This window comes from Saimiri boliviensis, chromosome 17 (assembly GCF_048565385.1).
Source record: "Saimiri boliviensis isolate mSaiBol1 chromosome 17, mSaiBol1.pri, whole genome shotgun sequence".
In the NCBI taxonomy this organism is placed as follows: domain Eukaryota; kingdom Metazoa; phylum Chordata; class Mammalia; order Primates; family Cebidae; genus Saimiri; species Saimiri boliviensis.
The window spans coordinates 69,825,275-69,852,299 of NC_133465.1; the positions used below are offsets into that span (position 1 = coordinate 69,825,275).

At 51.3% G+C, this 27,025-nt stretch overlaps 1 protein-coding gene and 1 long non-coding RNA gene across 6 annotated transcripts in view; one reads left to right on the plus strand and one right to left on the minus strand.

The window, feature by feature from the left end:
• The window catches only part of RNF213 (ring finger protein 213), a 119,828-nt gene that overhangs the window by 70,567 nt on the left and 22,236 nt on the right, over nucleotides 1-27,025 (plus strand). For both annotated transcript variants that reach the window (XM_039477053.2, XM_039477054.2), the window contains 19 exons: nucleotides 864-4,475; nucleotides 6,085-6,221; nucleotides 6,608-6,703; nucleotides 8,926-9,044; nucleotides 10,130-10,240; nucleotides 10,683-10,828; nucleotides 11,136-11,283; nucleotides 11,553-11,691; nucleotides 15,071-15,262; nucleotides 16,800-16,945; nucleotides 18,454-18,608; nucleotides 20,043-20,255; nucleotides 20,568-20,749; nucleotides 20,920-21,040; nucleotides 22,247-22,347; nucleotides 22,460-22,642; nucleotides 23,927-24,096; nucleotides 24,193-24,292; nucleotides 26,463-26,574. In XM_039477053.2, the coding sequence (XP_039332987.2) occupies nucleotides 864-4,475; nucleotides 6,085-6,221; nucleotides 6,608-6,703; nucleotides 8,926-9,044; nucleotides 10,130-10,240; nucleotides 10,683-10,828; nucleotides 11,136-11,283; nucleotides 11,553-11,691; nucleotides 15,071-15,262; nucleotides 16,800-16,945; nucleotides 18,454-18,608; nucleotides 20,043-20,255; nucleotides 20,568-20,749; nucleotides 20,920-21,040; nucleotides 22,247-22,347; nucleotides 22,460-22,642; nucleotides 23,927-24,096; nucleotides 24,193-24,292; nucleotides 26,463-26,574 (6,183 nt within the window). The remainder of the gene's footprint in view (nucleotides 1-863; nucleotides 4,476-6,084; nucleotides 6,222-6,607; nucleotides 6,704-8,925; nucleotides 9,045-10,129; nucleotides 10,241-10,682; nucleotides 10,829-11,135; nucleotides 11,284-11,552; nucleotides 11,692-15,070; nucleotides 15,263-16,799; nucleotides 16,946-18,453; nucleotides 18,609-20,042; nucleotides 20,256-20,567; nucleotides 20,750-20,919; nucleotides 21,041-22,246; nucleotides 22,348-22,459; nucleotides 22,643-23,926; nucleotides 24,097-24,192; nucleotides 24,293-26,462; nucleotides 26,575-27,025) is intronic.
• On the minus strand, nucleotides 11,686-26,470 carry LOC104651980 (uncharacterized). Of its 4 annotated transcripts, none has more exons than XR_012514735.1 (4): nucleotides 26,399-26,470; nucleotides 25,832-26,066; nucleotides 14,482-25,292; nucleotides 11,686-12,379 (listed from the first exon to the last, which is right to left on the minus strand). It is a non-coding gene; the product is annotated as an uncharacterized LOC104651980 (long non-coding RNA). The 4 variants fall into 4 exon arrangements; XR_012514733.1 differs by having other exon boundaries at nucleotides 14,482-21,155; nucleotides 25,109-25,292; nucleotides 25,832-26,464; XR_012514734.1 differs by having other exon boundaries at nucleotides 14,482-14,577; nucleotides 16,150-25,292; nucleotides 25,832-26,464.

Genomic DNA, 27,025 nt, shown 5'->3' on the forward strand with positions numbered 1-27,025 from the left:
CGATGTGTTTAGGGGACTCCACACCTTTGCCTTCCTTAGAGCAGCAGCTGAGTGCAGTGTTAGTAAAGAAAAGCCCACTTTTTTCTTTTCTTTTTTTTTTTTTTTTGAGACAGTCTCTGTCGCCCAGGCTGGAGTGCAGTGGCATGATCTCGGCTCACTGCAACTTCCGTCTCCCGGGTTCAGGCTATTCTCCTGCCTCAGCCTCCTGAGTAGCTGGGATTACAGGTACCCACCTCCAAGCCCAGCTAATTTTTGTATTTTTAGTAGAGACAGTGTTTCACTATGTTGGCCAGGCTGGTCTCGATCTCCTGACCTCGTGATCCACCTGCCTCAGCCTTTCAAAGTGCTGGGATTACAGGCGTGAACCACCACGCCCTACCAATTAAGTGCATTTTTCATAAAGTTCTATGAAATATAGACAAATGTGGAGGGTTGAGATACAAAAGCTTTTTTTTTTTTTTTTCAAACAGAGTCTTGCTCTCTCGCCAGGCTGGAGTGCAGTGGCGCCATCCCAGCTCAGTGAAAACTCCACCTCCCGAGTTCAAGCAATTCTCCTGCCTCAGCCTCCCGAGTAGCTGGGACTACAGGAACGTGCCACCACGCCTGGCTAATTTTGTTTTTGTAGTTTTAGTAGAGACGGGGGTTTCACTGTGTTAGCCAGGATGGTCTTGATCTCTTGACTTTGTGATCCACCCGCCTTGGCCTCCCAAAGTGCTGGGATTATAGGCATGAGACACTGCACCTGGCCAATTAAGTGCATTTTTCATAAAGGTCCATCCAATATAGACACCCTGAGGGTTGAGACACAAAAGCTTTTCTTAGAAAGTTCTGTTGTGACCATGTCATTCGTATTTCCTTTCCAGCGGACACCTGCCCCCCAGTTCAGTTTTCTTGACATCTTCCCAAAAGTCACCTGCAGGCCTCCCAAAGAGGTGATTGACATGGAGCTGAGTCCCCAGAGGAGGGACACTGAGCCTGGAATGGATGAGTGGGAATTCTGCGGCGAGACTTTCCAAAGACCTTACCAGTATTTAAAACGGTTCCATGAAAGCCAAAACCTAGACGCGTTTCAGTACCAAGAAGGCTCTGTCGAAGGCACTCCGGGGGAATGCCTGCAGCATTTCCTGATTTACTGCGGGGTCATCGACCCGTCCTGGTCAGAGCTTCGGAACTTTGCCCGGTTCCTAAATTATCAGCTCAGAGATTGTGAGGCCTCTCTCTTCTGCAATGCGAGATTCACCGGAGACACACTGAGGGGCTTCAAGAACTTTGTGGTGACCTTCATGATCTTTATGGCAAGAGATTTTGCCACACCAACACTCCACACCTCTGACCAAAGCCCGGGCAAGCACACGGTCACCATGGATGGGGTCAGGGAAGAGGACCTGGCTCCCTTCTCTCTCCGGAAGAGGTGGGAGTCGGAGCCTCACCCGTACGTCTTCTTCAATGACGACCACACCTCCATGACGTTCATAGGCTTCCATCTCGAGCCCAACAACCACGGCGGTGTGGACGCCATCAATCACTTGACGAGGGAGGTCATCAAGAGAGACGTCATGACCATGGACCTGTACAAGGGACTGCTGCTGCAGCGGGTGCCCTTCAACGTCGACTTTGATAGACTGCCCAGACACGAGAAACTTGAGAGGCTCTGCCTGGCCCTAGGGATCCGCTGGGCCATCGACCCTGACGACACGTATGAGCTCACAACAGACAACATGCTGAAGATCCTTGCCATCGAGATGCGCTTCCGCTGCGGAATTCCCGTTATCATCATGGGAGAAACCGGCTGTGGGAAAACCAGGCTGATTAAATTCCTTAGTGGCCTGCGGCGTGGCGGTGCCAATGCTGACTCCATCAAGCTGGTCAAGGTGCACGGGGGGACGACTGCAGACATGATCTACTCCAGAGTCCGGGAGGCCGAACACATGGCCTCCTGCAATAAGGACCAACATCAGTTGGACACCATCTTGTTTTTCGATGAAGCCAACACAACAGAAGCTATAAGCTGTATCAAAGAAGTCTTGTGTGACCGTACAGTGGACGGCCAGCCCCTGGCCGAGGACTCGGGCCTGCATATTATAGCCGCTTGCAACCCGTACCGGAAGCACTCTGAGGAGATGATCTGCCGTTTGGAGTCAGCTGGTCTGGGCTACAGGGTTAGTGCGGAAGAGACGGCCGACAGGCTGGGCTCCATTCCGCTGAGGCAGCTGGTATACCGGGTGCACGCTCTGCCCCCGAGCCTGGTTCCTCTGGTGTGGGACTTTGGACAGCTGAGCGACACCACGGAAAAGCTCTACATCCAGCAGATTGTCCAGAGACTGGTGGACTCCATCAGCCTGGATCAACACGAGACTCGCATGATCATAGACGTCCTCTGCGCCTCTCAGGGTTTCATGAGGAGCAGAGAAGATGAATGCAGCTTTGTTAGCCTCCGGGACGTGGAGCGCTGCGTGAAGGTTTTCAGGTGGTTCCACGCGCACAGCTCCATGCTCTTAGAGCAGCTGAGCTCCTTCCTCTCCAGGTCCAGTGCCAGTAAAAATCACATTGAGCAGAGAGACCCTGTCCTCTGGTCCTTGATGCTGGCCGTCGGGGTGTGTTACCATGCCTCTTTGGAAAAGAAAGACTTGTATCGGAAAGCCATCGCCAGGTTCTTCCCGAAACCATATAACGACAGCCGGCTGCTTCTGGACGAAATCACGCGGGTACAGGATGTTTTTCTGGACGGCGTGCCTCTGAGGAAGACCATCGCCAAGAACCTGGCCTTGAAGGAGAACGTCTTCATGATGGTCGTCTGCATCGAGCTGAAGATCCCCCTCTTCCTGGTGGGGAAGCCCGGCAGCTCCAAGTCCCTCGCCAAGACCATCGTGGCCGACGCCATGCAGGGACCGGCCGCCCACTCGGATCTGTTCCGCGGCCTGAAGCAGGTCCACCTGGTGTCGTTCCAGTGCAGCCCGCACTCCACCCCGCAGGGCATCATCGGCACCTTCCGCCAGTGCGCCCGCTTCCAGCAGGGGAAGGACCTGCAGCAGTACGTCTCCGTGGTGGTGCTGGACGAGGTGGGGCTGGCGGAGGACTCGCCCAAGATGCCCCTGAAGACTCTGCACCCGCTGCTGGAAGATGGCTGCATTGAGGATGACCCTGCCCCCCACAAAAAGGTTGCCTTCGTGGGCATCTCCAACTGGGCTCTTGACCCTGCCAAGATGAACCGGGGTATCTTCGTGTCGCGTGGCAGCCCCAACGAGAGAGAGCTCATAGAGAGCGCCAAGGGCATCTGCTCCTCGGACAGCCTCGTCCAGGACCGTGTCCAAGGGTACTTCGCGTCGTTCGCTAAAGCCTACGAGACGGTGTGCCGGAGCCAGGACAAGGAGTTTTTCGGGCTTCGTGACTACTACAGCCTCATCAAAATGGTCTTCGCCACAGCAAGAGCTTCCAATAAAAAGCCTTCCCCGCGAGAGATTGCGCACGCTGTCCTGAGGAACTTCAGCGGCAAGGATGACATCCACGCTCTGGACATCTTTCTGGCCAATCTTCCTGAGGCCTTGAGCTCAGAGGACGTCAACCCGGTGCAGCTGATCAGACAGAACATCTTCGGGCCCTCTCAGAAGGGGCCGGGCGGACGGCTGGAAGACGGTGAGTCCCGTTACTTGCTCGTGCTGACCAAAAACTACGTGGCGCTGCAGATCCTGCAGCGGACCGTCTTCGGGGAGGACCAGCAGCCGGAGATTATTTTTGGTTCTGGTTTCCCCAAGGACCAGGAGTACACCCAGATCTGCAGAAACATCAACCGCGTGAAGATCTGCATGGAAACGGGCAAGATGGTGGTGCTTCTCAACCTGCAGAACCTCTACGAGAGCCTCTACGACGCGCTCAACCAGTACTACGTCCACCTCGGCGGCCAGAATTACGTGGATCTTGGGCTGGGGACCCACCGTGTCAAATGTCGGGTTCACCCCAACTTCCGCCTGATAGTCATCGAAGAGAAAGAGGTGGTGTACAAACACTTCCCCATCCCCCTCATTAACCGGCTGGAGAAGCACTATCTGGATATCAACACGGTGCTGGAGAAATGGCAGAAGAACATTGTGGAGGAGCTCCACGCGTGGGTGGAGAAGTTCGTCAATGTCAAAGCAGGGCAGTTCCTGGACAGGCACAAATACAGCCCCTCTGACGTCTTCATCGGCTACCACTCGGACGCCTGTGCGTCCGTGGTGCTGCAGGTCATAAAGCGGCAGGGTCCCCGGGCCTTGACGGAGGAACTTTACCAGCAGGTGTCTGGGGAGGCCAAGTGGATACTTCTGAACTGCGCCACGCCCGATGCTGTCGTCCGGCTGAGCGCCTCTTTGCTGGACTCGTTCACGGCGGAGTCGCTGGCGCACGAGTACTTCTACAAACAGAGGCACAACTCCTTCGCAGATTTCCTTCAGGGGCACCTGCAGGCAACAGACCCGGCGTGCCACGCCGTCTTCACAGAGGTGATTGTGTTTCTGCACTCGCACCCTATCTCTGTCATCCGAGAGTCCTAAACCCCTAGTGTCGGGATTCAGGATTCTTCCCCAGGTAGCGGCTAGGGATCCTGCATGGGGACGCTGAGACCAGACGCCGGGCTGTCTCCTCTGTGGTAGGTGTGGGGAGAGCCCAGTGTCTACATAGGTCTGGTTAACCAGGGGCGGAGTGCCTCTGTCTGTGCAGTGCGCCAGGCTGGTGACAGCACCATACACCATGTTGACACCAACCAATGAAGTACCACGTTCCAGGACCGGGCCAGGGTCACTGGGGATGCACAGATGAATTAGCAGCCCTTGTCCTTTGTTAGCATACAGGGAGCGTGGAGAGGCCGGCACGTGAGCAGATCCCATCAATATCATAGATACATGCTCTGCTGAGAGGCAGAGAGGGGCGGTGCAGATCAGGATGCGAGGTCCGATGAGACGTCCTCTAGGAGACGCGCCGCACGCCAGTGGGGCAGAATGGCTGGGAGGGGCTGTAGGCAGAGGCCCTTCTGTGGGCAGACAGCACCATCTGTGCAGAGCCGCTGACAGAGCTTAGGGTTCAAGGCTGTGAGTGCTGCGATGGGGGGATGAGGTGCAGCCAGAGAGAACTGGCGGAGGGCTTCAGCGGCCCCAAGGAGCCGCGTCTGAGCCGTGCAGGGGGGGCACTGGAGGCACGCGTGTCTCCCTGCCTGGGTGAAGGGAGTCTGATGAAAGGCTGTTGTGGAAAGGGCGGGCTGGTGGGGAGGCCGCTGGAACGGTACAAAGGAGAGGAGCAGATGGAACCGAGAGATACGGAGGAGGCAATTTGGCAGGGCCAGCACTGGCACCCGGTGGGGCATGGGGAGTGGAGAGGTCTGGGGCGACTCCCCGGGTTCCTCCTTAGATGAGTGGACGTTGCTTCGTCATGACAGATAACCCAGGAACGGACAGCAGGTTTTGGGGGGCCAGTGGTGATGTCTGCTGGGGACAGGCTTTGGTGTGCTATGCAGTTGAATGTAGGGATCTGAGCTCTGTGGCGAGGCCGGGCTGGGAGGCGGGGATTCCTGGGCTAGACTAGCAGGCCTTGAGGAACGTTTTGGCTTGCACTGCGATGGGGGAGTGACCTGTGGGACAGGAGCATTGCTGACATCTGGGGGAAGGGGGCCGCACCAACCACCAACTCCATCTGAAAGCATGAAGCCAGATTATAAGAAGCAATGGTATTTGTGCTCAGTCCTAAGGGACCATGAGAATCTCAAGTAGGGACCAAGCAGTCAGAGACCCCGGCTTCTAGGGAGGAGGAGAAGGCACCCGAGGAGAAGGTGGCAGAGACCCCGGCTTCTAGGGAGGAGAAGGCAGCAGAGACCCCGGCTTCTAGGGAGGAGGAGAAGGCACCCTTGGGGCAGGGTGGAGTCTTCTCTCTGATGCCTTTGGCCCTCCCTGCTGGGCCTCCCGTCCTACGCTGCCTTGTTTTGGGAAACTCCTTTGGGTCTGGATTCTGTGCCGTCCACAGGACTGGACATCCACAGGTTTCTAGGATCTGTCTACACCTAGCAGACTTGCAACCTTTCCTTGAATTCTGGAAAGTAATTTGCATTTTCTAACTTTGTAGATCACCACTTTCTCCAGGCTGCTGACAAGTCACGACTGTGACATTTTACAATCGGAGGTCACGGGCAGGGCTCCAAAACTCACACTCCTGTGGCTGCAGCAGTTTGACACTGAGCTCTCATTCCTCAAAGAAGTCCGGTGAGGTTCCCTGCCTTCCCCGCCTTCTCCCTCCCCAGCTGCGGCCACGTGGCTTCTGCGTGGTGATGGTGCCAGGGTTAATGAGCACTGCCATCCTGAGACTGTGAAGTCAATCCTTGTTAAATTTCTCCCAGTGTCCCTCTCATCTCCATCATCTTCTGCAGTGCGGTGCCTGGCCAAACACCCCCCTCTGACAGCATCGTCCTCGGACCTAGTTAGGAGGCATCCATTGGGTCTTCTCCCCTGGACTTCTGTTCTTACAGAAGAAAATCCAACCCAAGTAGCTGTTTCTTTGTAGCTTTTATGTTTCTCATCACTTTCAGGAATTTTGTTATCCATTTTTTAAGACCAAGAACTCCCTTGAATAACTTCGCTTTTTCTTTCAGAAACTGTTTAACGAACAGAGCCAAATGTAAAATCCTCATTATTCAGACAGACTTTGAGGATGGAATCCATAGCGCCCAGCTCATCGCCTCAGCTAAGTATGTTTTTAGTATTTTTCTTAGAAACTATGTAAAAAAACTCAAAACGTAGGAGGTCCTAGAGAATTTCTTCCTTGAAAACATTGTGTCATAATCAATAGAGAAATAAAAATAAGAACAATTCTTCCCCCGCCTCATTCCCCAAATGTGGATTAGGGAAACTGAAGAAAGAGAGACAAAAAGAAAAGGCTAATAATATTATAAAAATAGTGAACTGGGCCTGGGCAACAGAACAAAACCTCATTCCTAAAAAAAGATAAAATAAGTAGCCATCTGCATTGCACCTGTAGTCCCAGCTAGTCAGAAGGCTGAGGTGGGAGGATCGCTTGAGCCTGGGAGCTCAACGCTGCAGTGAACTACGAGGACACCACTGCACTCCAGCCTGGGGGCCAGAGTGAGAGCTGGTCCTCCCCCCAAAAAAACTGAAATGCAAGAGGTGTAAATAATGAATAAATAATGGAATATTAGGCCGGGCGCAGTGGCTCACGCCTGTAATCCCAGCACTTTAAGAGGCCAAGGTGGGTAGATCACGAGGTCAGGAGTTCAAGACCAGCCTGATCAAGATGATGAAACCCCATCTCTACTAAAAAATACAAAAATTAGCCGGGTGCAGCGGCAGCTGCCTGTAATCCCAGCTACTCGGGAGGCTGAGGCAGGAGAGTCACTTGAACCCTGGTGACAGAGCTTGCAGTGAGCCGAGATCACATCACTGTACTCCAGCCTGGGTGACAGTGAGCTTCCATCTCAAAAAAAGACATAAAACGATGCCTTTGAAGCCTATGTTTGTAGACACGTTTTAATAGGTAATTATTAATTTTGAATTATACAATTTGAATTTGAGTTCGAAGACAATAACAGAAGTTAAATGCTTGTATCCCTTTTCAATGGATACTTTTATAGTGTTTGTTGGGGAAGTCTGATACTCTTAGAATTAGCTGCGCCCCTTTATTACTAAAGTAAAAGTGATTTCTGGACTTGACGAAACATTAGATGCCATCTTTCATTTCGTGGCTCAGCTCCCAACAAGGAACTGGCTTTGGCCACTGGTCATCTGAAGGGAACTGCATTGCGCACAGAACTCTTTCTTGAAATGGAAAGGTCAGCTGGGTACAGGGGCTATTTCCTGTAATCCCAGCTACTTGGGAAGCAGAGGCAGGAGGATCGTTTGAGGCCAGGAGTTTGAGCCGAGCCTGGGTAACACAGCAAAACCCCATCGCTTAAGAAAAAACACAGAATGGACAGCTCAGCTAGCCTCAACCTTAGGTGCATCAGGGCAGGCCCATTCAGGAGCACAAGATAGGGTTTCTGGTCGAAAAAGCAATGCTGCTTCCAAGCAGAGGATGTAGGAACGGGGAAGAAGATGAGCCTACTCAGAGAAAATTTCTCATCACCTTGTAAGAGAAGAAATCGCGATTGGCCAGGCGCGGTGGCTTGCACCTGTAATCCCAGCACTTTGGGAGGCCGAGGCAGGTGGATCCCGAGGCAGGCGGACCATGAGGTCAAGAGATCAAGACCATCCTTGCCAACATGGTGAAACCCCGTCTCTACCAGAAATAAAATTAGCCAGGTGTGGTGGCATGCACCTGTAGTCTCAGCTGCTTGGGAGGCTGAGGCAGGAGAATTGCTTGAACCTAGAAGGCAGAGGTTGCAGTGAGCCGAGACTGCGCCACAGCACTCCAGCCTGGCAACAGAGTGAGATTCCATGTCAAAAAAAAAAAAAAAAAAAAAAAAATGGGAGAGAGAAGAAATGGTGATCCAGGGGTCTGAAGTTTATGTGAAGCTCATCAGAATGGGTAGCTGAGGGACTGAGCTCTGAGAACACCCTTCCGCAGCTGCACAACTTTGCTTTATTTATTTATTTATTTATTTAGGTTTTGTTTTTTTTTGAGACGGAGTTTCGCTCTTGTTACCCAGGCTGGAGTTCAATGGTGTGACCTCGGCTTACTGCAGCCTCCGCCTCTCGGGTTCAGGCAGTTCTCCTGCCTCAGCCTCCCGAGTAGCTGGGATTACAGGCACGCGCCACCATGCCCAGCTAATTTTTGTATTTTTAGTAGAGACGGGGTTTCACCATGTTGACCAGGATGGTCTCGATCTCTTGACCTCATGATCCACCCGCCTCAGCTTCCCAAAGTGCTGGGATTACAGGCTTGAGCCACCATGCCCGGCCTTTTTTTGTTTTGTTTTTTTAAATGAGGTATTCTTTTTTTTTTTTCTTTAAATAGGTACTCTGCTATAAATGAAATCAACAAAATACAAGACAATGGGGACTGTATCTTCGTCTATTTCATCACCAAACTGTCCCGGATGGGAAGTGGGACAGCCTGTGTGGGCTTCCATGGAGGTGAGACCAGAACACCAGTTGGTGTATTTATTCAGTAACGTCTGAGCCGTTTCTCATCTGGTGCTATGTTGTATACGTCTGAAACTAGAATCTTAATGTTAACCTCTTTCCAGATGTAATTAGATTTCTTACCACTGATTACTGTAAAAAACACAAATCCTGGCTGGATGTGGTGGCTCAGCTCATACCTGTAATCCCAGCACTTTGGAAGGCCGAGGCGGGCAGATCACCTGAGGTCAGGAGTTCAAGACCAGCCTGGCCAACATGGAGAAACCCCGTCTCTGCTAAAAATACAAAATTAGCTAGGGGCGGTGGCATGTGCCTGTCATCCCAGCTACTTGGGAGGCTGAGGCAGGAGAACTGCTTGAACCCAGGCGGCAGAGGTTGCGGTGAGCTGAGACGGCGCCGCTGTACTCCAGCCCAGGCAACAAGAGCAAAACTCCATCTCAAAAAAACAAAACAACAACAAAAAAACGTGCATCCTGGGCCTGGAGGCTGCAGTGTACAGCCTGTCCTGGACTGACTTGCGGGCAAGCTCCTCACCTCTTAGCAAGTGGGTCGCACAGGGCGGAGACCCCGACTCCTGACAGACACCGTCAGGAATGCACCGCTACGTCTGTTTGGTGGGGAGGGAGGGCCGGGGGTCGGGCTAGCCTCAGCTCTGTTGTTCTGAGGAATTGTCACCAGCTATTTATTACGTGGAAAAATTCATGTTCCAGAAATAGGAAAGTAAGTCTACTCAAATAATTTTCTGAATAATGGAAGGCAGACCTGGGCGGTGTCCCCAACCCCTCACTAACTGTGATACAGCAAATACAGCAACTCATGGGTGAAACAGCCACAGGCCTGTCCACGCGTCCTTCCCACGCCTGCCACTGCAGGTCTCACCGTGGCTGTTTACGTTGAAGTTGTTGATATGTGTAGAATGACTCAGGTGGTTTCTGTGCACGCCCATTCCAGGGTTTCACCTTCAGGGTGCCATTCATTCATTTAGCAGTGAGGTAATGACAGGCCAGGGTGTGCGTAGGGCTGAGAAGCAGCCGGAAGAGACACGAGATGGATCTGGATGGCTTCGCTCTTCACAGGGCTGTGGCAGGCTGTGCATATTGACGACCTCCGGAGATCCACCATCATGGTTTCGGATGTGACCAAGCTGCAGAGCGTCACCATCAGCCAGCTCTTCGCACCCGGAGAGTGTGAGTCATGAGGCGGAACCTCTGTGGGCACTGGTGGTGGAAGGGCAGGTGGTGGTGTGGACATGGCACTAGGGAGGGGCAGGGCCACCGTGCTTTCGTCCCTCAGCAGGAGCCTGGGGACACATCTGCAGAACTGACAGGTGGCTCATCATGGAGCCCCAGGGCCCAGCAGGTGCGCTCCACAGGCTGAGGCAGAGCTCTGTGAGCAGGCCAGCCGTGGGAGGGAGTGCCCAGAACTTGCCGGAGCCCAGGCTGGAAGGCAGGGGCGGCCCTGGGGCCGACCTTCATGACCATGCGCTCTCTCCGGGGGACCCACCACCAGCGCTGGGGCCAGGGCAGCCTGCACTCTTGGAGCCTGAGCACGCAGACTCCCAGGTGGTGCCGCTGCCAGGGCCGTGCCATCTTCTGAGTGGTAATGAGATCACGTTTGCTTTGACTGCAGTGGGCTCGGGACACCAGGCAGAAGGCGGCTGTGAGGAGGCGATGGAAACGGAGGCCAGCGTGTCGGGGCCGGTGGCGGAGGAGGCCATGGAAACAGAAAGCTCTGGGAAGGCGGACGAGCAGACGTCTGGGCTCGGAGGCGGTGACGTAAGTCCCGGTTCCCGGGGCCTCCACCTATGCACTGGGAGCTGGAGGAGCCGCTGCAGCTGTGCAGGGGTGGGCATGGCGCCTCACTCCCCTCACGCAGCCACTGTCTCGTTGCTGGTTACGGGGGGTCAAGGGCATCAGCACCGGCAGTTTCGGGGGCACGGGGTCCGCGTCTCTTCTTTGCCCGTGAAGCCTGCCGCCCTGTGCTGTTTGGGTGCGGCACTGAGACCCTCACCGCCTGGGGGTGGTTTGGCTTTTACCCACCGTGTAAGTGGCAGGAACGGATGGCCCGACTCTCCACCGACAGGGGCAGATCCTGGACACCACCAGGCTGCTGAGGAGCTGTGTGCAGAGCGCCGTGGGCATGCTCAGGGACCAGAATGAGAGCTGCCCGCGCAACATGCGGAGGGTGGTGCTCCTCCTGGGCCTCTTCAACGAGGACAGCGCGGGCAACGGTAGGAGCCCCCCGCCCTTCTCGCCCCTGCCCCAGCCGGCGTGGGCTCTTCCTGAGGAGCGGGCATTGTGTCACTGCAAGTTGGGGACACCCTCTCAGGTTTCCGTGGCACAGTAGAAGCAGTGACACAGTGGGAAGCTAAGTGTATCTCTCAGATTTTGCTGTAGAATCCGCCTGGCCAAAGGACTTCCCTTCCCGGGCGGAGCGGGTCAGAAGCACCATGGAGCTTCGCCACGGCCACGCTGAAAGTCCGCCTCTGCTCTTGCCTAGCCCGTTTCTTGCAGGTATCCAAGATGCGCCTCAATGTCCTTTTAAAGAAGCAAGAAGACAGCCAGTTCCAACTTCTGAAGGAGTGGGTGGCGAGGGAAGCCTCCAACCAGGACGCCCTCCAGGAGGCGGGCACATTCAGGTACCGTGACTAACGGAAGCAAGGAGAGGCTCCGGTCTGGTGGCAGCATGGGTGCCACGCAGGGATCTCTCCATTCATGCCGTGGGGACTGAGATGTTTCTTTCTAAACTTCTCAGCCATTCAAAGCTGTCATTTTCCCCCCAAGAGGCACACAGCAGATCTGACGGTGGCCATGTTCGGGGTGCTGGTCTCTTCCCTCTGCTGTTCTGGGTGTTTACAGGTTTTCATACTAAAAACTGAAATAGAGCATTGTTCTTAGAGTAGAGCACTGACTGACATTTAGGTTGGAAACCGTAGAAAGGGCTGGTGTTTTCAGTTATGAAGTCGAAATGATGTGCAGGGCGGGAGGGGACAGGTGTTATTTTCTGGTCCTGCTGTTTGAAGAATGATCATGACAAAACCAGGACCCAGCAGTACCGTTAAAGGCTACGGGTCTTTTTCTGTCACCCGTTGCCTTTTTCTGATGACCTTGGATATGGCCGTGTGTCGTAGAGGAAGGAGGGGTGCTCTGGGCCCCAAACGGAGGGTGTCTAAGACAGGCCGTCACACCTCCCGGCTGGCAGTGTAAGAAACCGGTGACTGTGATTTGGGCCCAGTTTTCTCGTCTCTAAAAGACCGCAGGACTCCTCCATGAGTCCCTTCCAGGTCCAAGCTTCTGCACCGGTGCTGGGTTCACTTTGGGTGTGATCTGCAGGAGGGAACATGAGGGGAAGCAGCAGAGTTAACGCGAACGGGGCTCACGGATGCCTTCCTCCTGGGCAGAGAGTCTCTGTTTCTACTGAAAGTTCCCCTTTGTTTCTTTCCTTCTCACACCTTCTGAAGGGATTTTTAGATCAGAAATATTTTCATTTCCCTCAGTTCCTCCTTGTGGACTCTGTTGATGCTTTTTTTTTTTTTTTTTTTTTTTTTCTTAAATGGAGTCTCGGCCGGGTGCGGTGGCTCACGCCTGTCATCCCAGCACTTTGGGAGGCCGAGGCAGGCGGATCACAAAGTCAAGAGATCGAGACCATCCCGGTCAACATGGTGAAATGCCATCTCTACTAAAAATACAAAACATTAGCTGGGCATGGTGGCGCGTGCCTGTAATCCCAGCTACTCAGGAGGCTGAGTCAGGAGAATTGCCTGAACCCAGGGAGGTGGAGGTTGCAGTGAGCCGAGATCGTGCCATTGCACTCCGGCCTGGGTAACAAGAGCGAAACTCTGTCTCAAAAAAATTTAAAAAATAAATAAATAAATAAAATTTTTAAAGGAGGAGTCTCACTTTCTTGCCCAGGCTGGAGTGCAGTGGCCTGATTTCGGCTCACTGCAACCTCCACCTCCCGGGTATAAGCGATTCTCCTGCCCCAGCCTCCTGAGTAGCTGGGATTACAGGCATCCGCCACTATGCCTCGCTAATTTTTGTATTTTTAGTAAAGATGGGGTTTCACTGTGTTGGCCAGGCTGGTCTCGAACTCCTAACCTCAAGTGATCCACTTGCCTCAGCCTCCCGAAGTGCTGGGATGGCAGGCGTGAGCCGCCTCAGCCAGCCTACTGATGCTTTTTAATCCCTGACTCCACTCCCCGGGACCGTCCCTGAGGCACAGAACATCCTCAGTCTGCTCTTCCCCACTCTGCTGCTGGCACAGCACTAGGCCTGGCTCCGCTGCATTCCGTGGTCACCCGACAGGCCTGCACAGCCGGAATGGAATCAGGCTCAGCAGCTCCCGCCCCTCCCAGCGCTCGGCTTTTCCTAGTTTGCTGTTTTCTCCTTAAATCAGGTGACCTCGCTGGTCATTGGTATGCTGTGTTTTCCCAGTAGACGTTTAAAAATTTTTGCCAGGTTCCTGGGTTCGCTCTCGCTCTCCCTTTCTCTCTCCCTCTCTATACATACATACACACACACACACACGTGTATATATATCTTTAAGTGTATATATTTTATATATTTATATCTCTATAGTTATATACATTTTTGAAATTATTATTTTTTGAGAAGGAGTCTCGAACTGTCGCCTTGGCTGGAGTGCAATGGCACTGTCTTGCTCACTGCAAACCTCCGCTTCCTGGATTCAAGCGATTTTCCTGCCTCAGCCTCCTGTATAACTCGGATTACAGGCACCCACCACCACGCCTGGCTAAGTTTTTGTATTTTTGGAGACCGGGTTTCACCATGTTGGCCAGGTTGGTCTCAAACTCCTGACCTTGTTATCTGCCCTCCTTGGCCTCCCAAAGTGTTGGGATTACAGGTGTGAGCCAGTGCGCCCGGCCGTACTATGTTTTTAAAAAATAGGTGTTTCTTTTTATTCTTTTCAAAAGGGAGGCTTTGCTTTTCCTCCAACATTAACTACGTCATAATTCTTATCCTTTACACAAGAATTTTGAAATATAGTATTTATTTGTTATATGTCAATATATACAATGAAGTAGATATAACAACAAAATATCTTACACTTAATTCAACCAATTATCTAACTGCCTATCTATGTGTCTGTTCATCCATCCATCCACCTGCCTGTCTGTCCACCCATCTGTCCATCGCCCATCTATCCATATGCCCAGATCCAGCATACAAAAACATCAACAGGAACAAATACTTAGTTCCAGATAAACGTGCTTTCTTGTTTAGTTTGATTTGGGACAAATTGATTTTGGTCTCTTTATCTGTATCAAATGGTTTTTAAAACATTTAATTGTTCCAAACAAATTGTCATTATTTATTTATAGAAGCTTGATGACTTGTTCTGGAAAAATAATGTACAAAAATTATACAGCCTTGCAAAAAATAAAGCAGATAGGTGCAGTGGCTCATACCTGTAATCCCAACACTTTGGGAGGCTGAGGCGGGAGGATTGCTTGATCCCAGGAGTTTGAGACCAGTCAGCCGGGGCAATACAGTGAGACCCCCATCTAAACAAAAAATAAAATTAAATTTAAAAATTAGCTAAGTGTGGTGGTGCTGGGCATGGTGGTCCTGTCTACTCGTAAGGCTGAGTTGGGAGACTGAGGGGGGGATTCTTTGAGCCTAGGTATTCAAGGTTACAGCTATCTATGATTGTGCCACTGCGCTACCGCCTGGGTGACAGAGTGAAACCCTGCCTCAAATATGTGTTTCAGTAATAATAATAAAAGTAAAGCAAACACTACTTCACCCTTTCAGTAACCTAATTACCGTTTATTCCATGTAGAATTAAGTTCCATCCCGGTTCTGCCTCGAATCTTAGACATTTTAGTGAGTCTGCTTTTCTAATACTTAAAAAATGATGAAAATTTCACTGCCATAGCTAGAGTGTGGTAATCAGTAGAGTAGGTGTTTTGTTAATGCTCAGAAAGGACCAAAGTGTCCAAAGATGGCAGCCCTTGCTGTGGTCCTCTGAGCCGTGGTGGTGTCTTCCCTGTGCAGGCACACGCTCTGGAAGCGGGTACAAGGTGCCGTGACCCCCCTGCTGGCGAGCATGATCTCCTTCATCGACAGAGACGGCAACCTTGAGCTACTGACCAGGACAGGGACTCCGCCCTGGGCAAGAGACCTTTGGATGTTTATTTTCAGTGACACGAAGCTTCTGAACATTCCTCTTGTGATGAATAACTCGAGGTGAATGGAAGACTTTCTTTTCACGGGGAGGGACACTATCAGAACCCAGCAGCACCCTGATATGCCCTCCCAAGTGCTGGAGGAAACGCAGCCCTCACCTCCAGAGCAGCACTGACGTGGTCACTTTCTGCAGTAACAGCAGCAGGTTCGGCCAGGCACGTGGCTCACGCCTGTAATCCCAGCACTTTGGGAGGCCGAGGTGGGTGGACCATGAGGTCAATAGATCGAGACCATCTTGGCCAACATGGTAAAACCCTGTTTCTACTAAAAATACAAAAAGTAGCTGGGTGTGGTGGTACACGCCTGTAGGCCCAGCTACTTGGGAGGCGGAGGCAGGAAAATCGCTTGAACCCAGGAGGCAGAGGTTGTGGTGGGCTGAGATCACGCCACTGCTCTCCAGCCTGGGTGACAAAGCGAGACTCCATCTTGAAAAAAGGAAATTTACAAAGCTCCAAGAAACCTTTATCTGCACCTTCATTTCCCCGCTTTCAGAGCACCGGTTCTAGCCAGACCCAGCATGGTGTGGCAGGGAGCAGCCGCGCTTAGAAGAGCGGTGCGATCTGTGCCCCTCCTCCATCCCTCATTCCCTGGGGGAGCTGCCCAGCCTCCACCCCCTTCCCCAGGCCTGATGCTGTGGATCTCAGGCTCAGCTCCCAACAGCTTCCTCTTGGGCTTTCAGGGGTTTCAGTTCTGGATGCAGGTTAATCAAGAATACAGAAATAAACGTGCCCAGGTGTGGCAGCTCATGCCTATAACCCCAGAACTTCAGGAGGCTGAGGCAGAAAAGTTCCTTGAGCCCAGGGGTTCGAGACCAGCTTGGGCAACACAGCGAGACCCCACCAGTACAGAAAAATTTGAAAATTAGCCAGGTGTAATGTGGTGCGCACCTGTAGTCCCAGCTGCTCTAGAAGCTGCGTGGGAGGATTGCTTGAGCCCAGTAGTTTGAGGTGAGCTGTGATCACTCCGCTCACTGCGCTCCAGCCTGGGTGACAGAGATCCCGTCTCAGAAAAAAAGGAAGAAAGAGAGAAAGGGAAGGAGGGAGAGGGAGAGAGAGGAAGAAAGAGGAGAGACAGGCAGAAAGGGAGAACGGGAAGGAGGGAGAGGGAGAGAGAGAAGAAAGAAAAAAGGGAGGGAGGGAGGAAGAAGGAAGGAGGGAGGAAGGATGAATTTCAGTTGCCAGTGGAAACACTTGTGTAGAAGGCAAGGCACTGCCGCTGTTCCTGAAACAGACTAACACGCTGTGCGTGTTACAAATCATCAAAGGACAGGTTCAGGAACCAGAGGACTGAGTTCTGCCTGAGATTCTGGGCAACACACTTGACCCGTCAGCCTCGGTTTGTTTCTGTTTTGTCTGTAAAACAAAACGATTGCATGAGGGAGTGCCCTGGGCCTGGACTGTGAGATAGGTCAGCGCCGTCTGCCTGGTGGCCCCCCGTTTGGAGGCCTGGGAGGAGCCGGAGTCAGTGGCGGATCCTGTCTTGTGTTTCGAGGGGCGCCTCCCAACCCGTCATCTTCCTGTCACTCGCCTTATTGCAGACGTCAAGGTGAGATGGCCTACATCGTGGTGCAGAACCACATGAACCTTTCAGAGAACGCTTCCAACGACGTCCCGTTCAGCTGGAGAATCAAGGACTATCTGGAGGAGCTGTGGGTCCAGGCTCAGTACCTCACGGATGCGGAAGGTGAGGCTGCCTCAGAACAGGTCAGATTCCGCGCAGCGCAGTCACGACGGGCTTGCCCGACAGTGGAAGCAGATGGGTGGTTACCATCGCAAGGTCAATTTTGGAGTTTTTAAGTTTCCACACTTTATGCTGTAGCGTCCAATTTATGTAACCATCATTTTAAAGTTTCTGCCGAAGGAGGGAGAGGCCCCAGCAGGGACCAGGAGGCTTCCAGTCCTATGGTAGCAGGAGCCTGAGGTGGTTTTAGTGCCACCACGGCCAGGTAGGTGGTGAAATGAGGTGCGTTCTGGTAGGAGGACTGTCACCTCTATCAGCTGGTCGTTCCCATTCTGGGGCTTCTCAGACTTGGGCACCGGACTCAGGAGATGCCCCAGTGGAGGCATTCTCAGAAGGCCTGGGTGCCCGGAGCATCCCCTACTCACAACTGCCCCATCGGGAGGCACCTCTCAGCTGTTGTCTCCTGAGTCAGCTGACACGTGGTGCTGGCCTCTGCTGCCAGATGCCAGGTTTGCCATGGTCCAGAAAAACCAAGGGTAATGCAACACTTTTGGAAAAGTCATCCTTCATACATGAAATAACCTTTTCCATGTTTACCTATCGGACCATTTGGAGGACTCAAGGTGGCCACCTTTTCTAGGTCACCATTCTGCCCTTTTCTGAACAAACTCAAAGCAGTCTCCCTCCTCAGGAGCATGGTCCCTTCTCAGGACAATACCCTGACTGACCCTGCTTTTCCATGACGGCATGTGAATTGGGGGCCGCCCCCGCCCTCTAGAAGCCAGATCTTCCTGGCTTGTGTAGTCTGTGACCCCGGCCCCTGACAAGCAGCTCACTCATTCCTGACTGACTCGGCCCCGGGGGTTCCTGAAGCATGCCATGACTTACAGCCATGCAACGTACAACTCAGTCTTATCTCAGGGTGTTCTCTTTGGGGCTAGCTTGGCTGTTTCTGACCTAAATTTGACACTGCTTCTGCTTTCCTTTTATTCCACTGGAAAAATATCCTAGGCTGGGCACAGTGGTTCACACCTATAATCCCAGCACTTTGGGAAGCCAAGGCAGGCAGAACACCTGAGGTCAGGAGTTTGAGACAAGCCTGACCAATATGGTGAATGCCCATCTCTACTAAAAACACAAAAATTAGCCGGGTGCGGTGGTGCATGCCTATAATCCCAGCTACTTGGGAGGCTGAGGCAGGAAAATCACTTGAACCCTGGAGGCGGAGGTTGCAATAAGCCGAGATCGTGCCACTGCACTCCAGGCTGGGCGACAGATTGAGACTCCATCTCAAAAAAGAAGAAAGAAGAAAATATCCTATACCCTAAGTGTCTAGACAGTGATTATTCCTTCAATTCCCCACAAAATCGGGTGGTTGGTGCCCGTCTATGAGCTCCCATTCAACAAGACATCCCGTTCCTCTTCCCTCCTCCGGGAAACGGAGCCTCCTGGATGCAGGGGAGCGTCATGGCTTAGACGCACTCCAGGCCGCTCCTTGGTTTCCTCTACAGGACTGCCACAGAGGTTCGTGGAAATCTTTCGGCAGACTCCTCTGGGCAGGTTTCTTGCCCAGCTCCGTGGAGAAGAGCAGCAGGAACTTCTTCAGTGTTACTCCAAGGACTTCATCCTCCTGACCATGCGCGTGTCAACAAGGGAGGAATTGAAGGTGGGTGATCAGCTGCTAAGGGTCAGGTGCAGAGCTTGCATGGTGGGCCTGGAGGAGACACAAGGATGTTTCTTCAGCCACCTGGAGCTGTGCTGTGAGGTCTGCGAAGGGTGCTGGTGAGGGAAGGGCCAGTCTCCTCTCAGAGCTGCGTGCTCCACCCTCAGCCCACCGCCCAGGGCCTCCGGAAACACGGAGATTTCCATGAACACGAGAAGACCTTCAATCTCCCAGAAATACTTTTTAAATGTTAAGTGTCTATTGAAAAAACATTAGAAGTAAATATGTAACTAACCCTACAGGGTAAGAATAAGTGAAATTCAATAGAAAGTAATACTTTCAATGACCTAAAAATGTTAAACTTCAGTACACAAAAAAGGAAAGTGAGAAATGTGAGAATATCCTTACAGCCAGAATGACTAGAGGTGAATTAAGTATTCTTAGGAATCAATAATACCCTGTTTTAAAAAATGAATAAATGTTATAAAACAATTAACAATAATCACATCAACATCCAGAAAACATATGAACAATTTCTTAGCTTTACTATTAATAGCAAATCAACACAACAGTTTTTAGACATCATATTTACGAATTTATTTTGCAAAGCTGATTTTTTTTTTTTTTTTTTTTTTTTGAGACAAGAGTTTTACTCTTTGTTGCCCAAGCTGGAGTGCAGTGACGCCATCTCAGCTCACTGCAACCTCCACCTCCTGGGTTGAAGCGATTCTCCTGTCTCAGCCTCCCCAGTAGCCGAGATTGCAGGTGCCCATTTTGTATTTTTAGTAGAGGTGGGGTTTCATCATGTTGGCCAGGCTGGTCTCGAACTCCTGACCTCAAGTGATCCACCCGCCTCAGCCTCCCAGAGTGTTGGGATTACAGGCGTGAGCTGCCACGCCTGGCCTGCAAAGCTGATTTTTAAACAGGACAGCTGCCAGTGCTGCAAAGGAAGGGCCAGGCCACGCAGCTGATGGTGGCGTGAACAGCAGGCACCCTGCAGGGCCACCTGGCAGAGCAGTTGAGTGCCTCGTTCGATCTGCAGTGCTGACTCTGCCCTGATGTGGACAAGTGCTTTGTTCACAGGGATGTTGTTTTCAGCGCTGCTTCTAAACATAAATAGTTGTCCAGAAATACAGGATGGGCAAGTTAAAGTATGGCCACATGATGGGCTATCGAGCAGCCGTTCAAACAATGTTTTTCAAGTATACAAGTGTACTCAGTAATAGAGAAAGTTCGCGACATGAAGACGACACGGTGGCCCTAACGTGGGATGAGGGAGGAGTGGCAGAACCGGACAGGCGCAGGCCGGGGCAGTCACAGCGCGCAGGAGTTGTCATTTCCGCTTTTATGGTTTCCCAATAGTTACGATTTTCCACGGGGAAAACATACCATGTTTGTCATTTAAAAACAGATTCTAAAAGCTTGTCTGAATCCCAGTTTCTGCAGATGGCTCTGTGGTCCTGCGTCCGTGAACTGAACGTGGCATCAGAAGTGCCTGAGGAAGAGGTTTCCCTGCCATGGGTGCACCTGGCCTACCAGCGTTTCAGAAGCCGGCTGCAGAACTTCTCCAGAATCCTGACCATCTATCCCCAGATTCTCCGCAGCCTGATGGAAGCCTCTCGAAACCACGAGCTGGCTGGACGTGAGATGGTATGGTCCTCCTCCGCCTGCCTTGAGCCAGCGTTGGGGTGCTTCCAGCTCCACTCTGGGAAGGGAAGGCTTTGGGGCTGTGTTCCAGGTGGAAGACTTCTTCACGAGGCACAGACCTCAGCTTAACTCGCAGATGTTAAGAACACAGCTTGCTGACGCTTCCCATACCCCAGACAATGAAAGATTCGGTTGCAAGCCTGGGACACAAGTATCCATGCAGCTAACAGCCAGGGCCTCTGGCACAAGGAAAATGGGGGCCGGGGCAGTGGGTGGGGGCACTGCTCAGCTATGCCCTGCTGTCCGTCTCCCCAGACCCTGGACGCGTTTGCCGCGATGGCCTGTACCGAGATGCTGACGAGAGACACCCTGAAGCCCAGTCCCCAGGCGTGGCTACAGCTAGTGAAGAATCTTTCCATGCCGCTGGAACTCATCTGCTCGGATGGGCACATGCAAGGCAGCGGGACCCTGGCCCAGGCTGTCATCAGGGAAGTCAGGTGAGAGCCAGAGGCCCTCCCTCACGAACTCACCAGGAGCCTGCCCAGTGCCAGGCTGAGCGAGTGGCATCCTCATCGTACCCTGGGCTCCTTGCTGGGAGCTGAGTGGCGCCCTCACTGTACCCTGGGTCCTTCTTGGGAGCTGAGTGAGTGGCGCCCTCTTTCGACAGAGTTCACTGGAGCCGGATTTTCTCCACTGCACTCTTTGTGGAACACGTGCTCCTGGGAGTTGAGAGCCAGGTCCCCGAGTTACGCAGGCTGGTGACCGAGCACGTCATCTTACTGGACAAGGTGAGTACCTGGGCTGGCCTCAGCGCACGCACGGCTCCCCGCTTTTCCAGAAGGAAGAACAGCGCTGACGCTGATCCGCAGCTGCACGCCGCTATTTTGGCTTTGGCTGTTTTGTCTGGAAGTGGGAAGGAAAGTGATTTTATCAAGAGGCCATTACCTTTTCCACGTTTAATTGTCTACCCTCTGCTGATTGCTAAGTCAGGGTGTATCATTTAGAAACTATTCCAGGAACTGTGTGCAGAAAGGGACTGAGGCAGGGAACATCCTTGTGAAACCCCTGGGAGGGGGGGCCTGGCCTGTTGGGGTGAGTCCAGAACAGAACAGCAGCCTGGCCGTCCTTGAGACAGGGATGTCAGAGAATGCCACTGGGGCTGGGGCCTTCAAAACAGTGCTGTCAGCAGAACCAAGGGAACAGGGAGCCAAGTGTCTGTCACTCAATACCCTTCATAAAGCTGCTAATGTGGGGCGGTGCCCTGCAGAGCAAAGCCTGCGACCTTGCAGTGGTGCATCTATATCACTGAGAAACTGCCCATTTGCTCTCAAGCACACATATGCAAGGATGCTGGATACAGGACTGTTAGGACTTGCAGAAAATCTCAATGCCCATTACCCAGCAGACAGGTACGACACAGCACCTAACAGCAGCGATCTGGACCTAATGCGTCATGAAGAAAATGAGCTGCAGAAGCCCGTATATAGTGTGGCATCATTGATACAAAGTTTTAAAACATTCAAAACAATCCCATGTTGATACATGCTTACAGCTCTCCTGAAAGTAGAAATTTAAAAATGTGGTCCTTTCTGGGGAGGGGAGGCAGGGAAATGTTTTCTCTAAAAAATGATCTATCCCAGCTGCTTAGGGGGGCTAATTTTTTTTTTTTTAATGATCTAAAGCACATATTCCAAAAACACTGAGATTTCTTAAAGTTTGGTGGGGGATCTCCAGATGCTATTACTGAAAGTCTGAAGGGAGGAGACCTTGAAGGAAAAGGGAGAGGGGAAACCGTACCTTGAGAATTTAGTCCCGTGACAGGCAATAATCGCTGAGAGAGCCTTTAAACTACTAAACAAAGAATTGAGAAGGCCTCTCACCTGGCACACATGCATCATGGCCCTGACTCTGTGCACACGGTGTCCCTCCGCCGCCCGGCTGGCCGCCCTCAGCCGTCCCTACCGCTAATGATTCCTGTCACCGCCTTTCTTCAGCGTCTTCGAGAGAACTCTGACGTCAAGACCCACAGGCCTTTTGAGGCCGTGATGAGCACTCTCTGTGAGTGTAAGGAGAGAGCCAGCAAGACCTTCACCAGGTGAGACCTTAGGTTGGGATCTGTGAAGGTGGGAACGCTGACTCTTGCATGGTTTTCACTGCTTCCGGCCAGTTTCTCTGCTTCAGAACCGATCACCCTTCTTGGATTCTAGGTTTGGGGTCCAGCCGTGCCCCACGTGCCTGGGAGACGCGCAGGACCCGGTCTGCCTGCCCTGCGGCCACGTGCACTGCCTGCGCTGCCTAAAAGCCTGGCTGGCCCCGGGGCAGATGATATGCCCCTTATGTTTAACCGCCTTGCCAGACGAATTCTCTCCAACTGCTTCCCAAGAGCACAGGTAAAACACCCTTTCTTTCACGAAAGCATCTGCTTTTTTCCTTGTTTGCCAAACACAATATTCAGAAATATAAACTCTATTAATCTTCGTTTGGTAGAAAACCTGATTTCAGAGAACTATCGTAAGAGACACCACTTACATACTTTCATAAATATCTGTTATCTCAAGATTATTCTCTCCCCAAGACAGACACATAGATTTGAGAGAGAGCAAATTCAGAGGAAATAAGCCAGAAAGTCGTTAACAGATCCTCAACAGAGGCCCAAGGAATTTAGACGCCACTGGTCTTTTTTTTTGAGGTAACAGTCTCACTCTGTTGCCCAGGCTGGAGTACAGTGGCACGATCTTGGCTCACTGTAACCTTTGCCTTCTGGGTTCGAGCAATTCTCCTGTCTCCGTCTCCCAAGTAGCTGGGATTACAAGCAGCCACACCTGGCTAATTTTCTTGTATTTTTATTAGAGAAGGGGTTTCACTATGTTGGCCAGGCTGGTCTCGAACTCCTGACCTCAGGTGATCTCCCTGCCTCGGCCTCCCAAAGTGCCTGGCAAACACCACTGGTCTTAATGCATCAACATCATTCACAGTCTCTGCCCTGAGGACCAGCCCACTTCTTGTCTAGCTTTTCAGAGGTGGTTAAAAGCAGCTCCCACTCTCTGGGCTCAGCGGGCCTCAGCCCTACTCTATGAGGGGTTGGTTTTCCTTCCTTCTCGGGCCTCCTAAAAGTGGAGCACTAGGCAAGCCCAGCGGATAGGTTCTTTGACATACTTTGGGATACTGAAGGGTGTTGTTGGCTGGTGCAAATGATCAAAGTGTTTCTAGAAAGAGAGGCGTCTAGATACCATCTGTTGTTTTGAAGACTAGCTCTAATGGATGAGAGGAATGATTTGAATATTTAACAGTGAAAGGCAGGGCTCAGTGCGGTGGCTCATGCCTGTAATCTCAGCACTTTGGTGGATCACCTGAGGTCAGGAGTTCGAAACCAGCCTGGCCAACATGGTGAAATCGAGTCTCTACTAAAAGTATGAAATTAGCTGGGTATGGTGGCGGGTGCCTGTAATCCCACCTACTGGGGAGGCTGAGGCAGGGGAATCACTTGAGTCCGGGAGGTGGATGCTGCAGTGAGCCGAGATCGCACCACTGTACTCCAGCCTGGGCAACAAGAGCCGAACTCCGTCTCAAAAAAAAAAAAGTGAAATGTTGTCCAAATCTCCAGTCATTCTGTGAGGAGGGATTTGGGAAACACCGTGCCCCAGTCTTCTGATTTGTGCTCCTCGTGTTCTCAGGGAAGCCATTGAAAAGCACGCCCGCCTCCGGCAGATGTGCAACAGCTTCTTCGTAGACCTGGTGTCCACCATGTGCTTCAAGGACAATGCTCCGCCCGAGAAGGAAGTGATCCACAGCCTGCTCTCTCTGCTATTTGTCCAAAAGGAGCTCTTAAGAGATGCCCCCGAGAGTAGGTCACTCTCTTCCTGTAAACCTGGACGCTTATTTCTGCATCTCACTCCTGCATGCCTCACGTAACCGGCTGCCTCTCTCTTTCTGGTTTAAGGACGCCGTGAACACACCAAATCCCTCTCTCCATTCAATGACGTGGTGGATAAGACTCCTGTCATCCGCTCGGTGATACTGAAGCTGCTTCTCAAGTACAGGTAAGAGCAACAACATGGACTTGCTTCTAGAAAGCCCCGGCCTTTGCTCTTCATCACGGCTCTCTGTTACTGAGTCTTCTCATCATGACTAGTAGCCGGTACATAATCTGGGGGAGCTTTTTAGGTGAGAGATGGCCAGGTTATTTGTACTGGTTGGGTATTCTGACGTTTTCACATTAGACACGAGTTTAGTACACCCACAAGCACACATCTAGCCAGAAGCAAACAGTGCCATGAGGGGGTGGTGGTGGCGTGAAGGTCGCGGAACTCAGGAGGCAGGCATCTGTGGTGCTGACCTGGTTCCACAGTGGCCTCGTCTGTGGTTTTTAGAATGGTAGCTTAGACTGCTGCTCACCGCAAATGTCCTCCATGTCTTCTAACGATACTCCCCCCAACATGGGCTCTGTGTATTTCCTTGTGAAAGGCTGTTGACATCCAAGAATAGTGTCCCTGGTGGTACTTGTAGTGCTCTAATATTGCAGTTCTCAGAGTGCTGGTGTGGACCCTTGGGTGTGAGGTAGGTCTCTGAGGTCAAAACGATTTTAAAAATTAGAATACTAAGATACATTCGCCTCTATTTTTAGCATGGTGACACTTAGGGTGACTTACAAAAGCAGTGGTGGGTCAAGCCGCGGCCCCTCGCACGAACGACGCTGTGGTCGCAACATCGTCTTCAGCACCGTGCTTCGGTGGTATTTTTCATGCCAGTTTCATCTTTACTCAATCTTGACTCTTGAGGATTTGACTTTTTAATGTTTTGTGGAAATGGGAAGCACACAGAACACACTCCCCCTGCACACCAGAGGTGACGCTTACCTCCCAGAAAGTCACTTGTGACGAGTGCCGAGTTAGCGGCCGCTTTGGTTCTGGGCTGGCTCTCGTGCTGGGCGGATGCACGTGACTTCTCCAGGGCTGGGCAGGCCCCTCCTGGAAATCCGCACAGCATGCTGGCCTCATCCAAACAGTTGACGGTGTTGATTTAAAGACATTTTGAGGCAATCTGTGGCGATATTAATGAATGTGGATGGTTTCTAAAAATGTAGAGTCAAAATGTGTCAAATTTTGCAAGACCTGCATAGCCCAGTGAACCGGTGACCAACGCCTGACGTCAAAAAATTAAAAGAAAAACATTTAAAGTCCAGGCAGGCCGGGCATGGTGGCTCTTGGGGAAGAGCCAAGGGGAAGCCGGGCATGGTGGCTCTTGGGGAAGCCAAGGCGGGCGGATCACCTGAGGTCAGAAGTCCGAGACCAGCCTGGCCAACAAGGTGAAACCCCATCTCTACTAAAAATATAAAAATTAGTCAGGCATGGTGGTGGGCGCCTGTAATCCCAGCTAGTTGGGAGGCTGAGGCAGGAGAATTGCTTGAACCTGGGAGGCAGAGGCTGCAGTGAGCCGAGATCGTGCCACTGCACTCCAGCCTGGGTGACAGAGCAAGACTCCATCTCAAAAAAATAATCAAGTATCTGGCAGAACCTTTAACATAATTGACTATGAAAAAAATGCATTGATATGACTTCAGGTTCCACACTGCAACTAACCTTCAGACACGATCACAGTGCCGCTGCTGGCACAGTGTTAAGGAACGATGTCCACAATGATCTGCAAAAACTGTGACACGTTCCTTGCTGCTCCATGTGTGTGAGGACAGGTTTTCTTCATGTTCTTCACATGGCGCAGCAGACGGTGAGCAGAGGCAGGGCGGGCAGGCAGCAGACTTGCAGGAGCCAGGCCCCAGGGTGAGAACAGGAACAGGAGACCAAGCCCTTCTTCTCACTTATTCATGTTTTGGAAAAGAGTTTTTTTTTTTTTTTTTTTTTAATGTTATTTATCATGTAATAGCTTTACTGTTATTTTAAATGAAACCTTTTGTTTTTAATGTCTCATAATTCCTATCATAAATATTGATCATATAATCCACATAAAGAAAAGCTTTTCGGGGTTCTCAATAATTTTTAAGACTATAAAAGGGTGCTGAAACCAAAAAGTCTGAGAACAGCTGCTCTAAAACGGTTTATATTCCCAGTATTATGCTACAGTGTTTTCCCTAAAATGTTAGAAACTACATGTATGTGTATGTTTATACACACAGAGACAGGATAGCTGACCTTTTTTTAGTAAGATACATCTCCAGATCTGAGAGAGCCAGGAATAATATTTCTCTTCCCACAGCTTCGATGATGTAAAAGATTATATTCAGGACTACTTGACCCTGTTAAAAGAGAAAGCATTCGTATTTGAAGATAAAACTGAACTGTACATGCTGTTTATCAACTGCCTGGAGGTAAGCAAACTCTCTCTTCCCTGAATTTCTTTTGCAAACTATCTGAGCCACATGGTTTAAAATGTACAGAATAATTTTAGTCAGTATAATTAACAAATGCTCTGTGAATTATAAATAAAATTATATATAAAAAAGAAAGGTTTCAAAGACATTGCTTCTGCCCTCAGTGGTGTATACATTGGCATTTATGTGCATATGCATACAAAAAGAACAGCCTAGAAGAATGAATATACCACCAAAGCTAACAGTGGTTACCACTGGTGCAGATGTTATGAATAGTTTTTATTATCTTCATAAAGTACACAGATTATATAAAACCTTTTCTTCATAGGTTCACTTTTCCCCCTCCTTCTTGCCCTTAAAATAAAAAGGAGTATTAGGTTTCCATGAGACAAGAAATTGATACTGAAACCTGCAATAGTATTTTTTATCCTTCCTTCATTCTCCACAG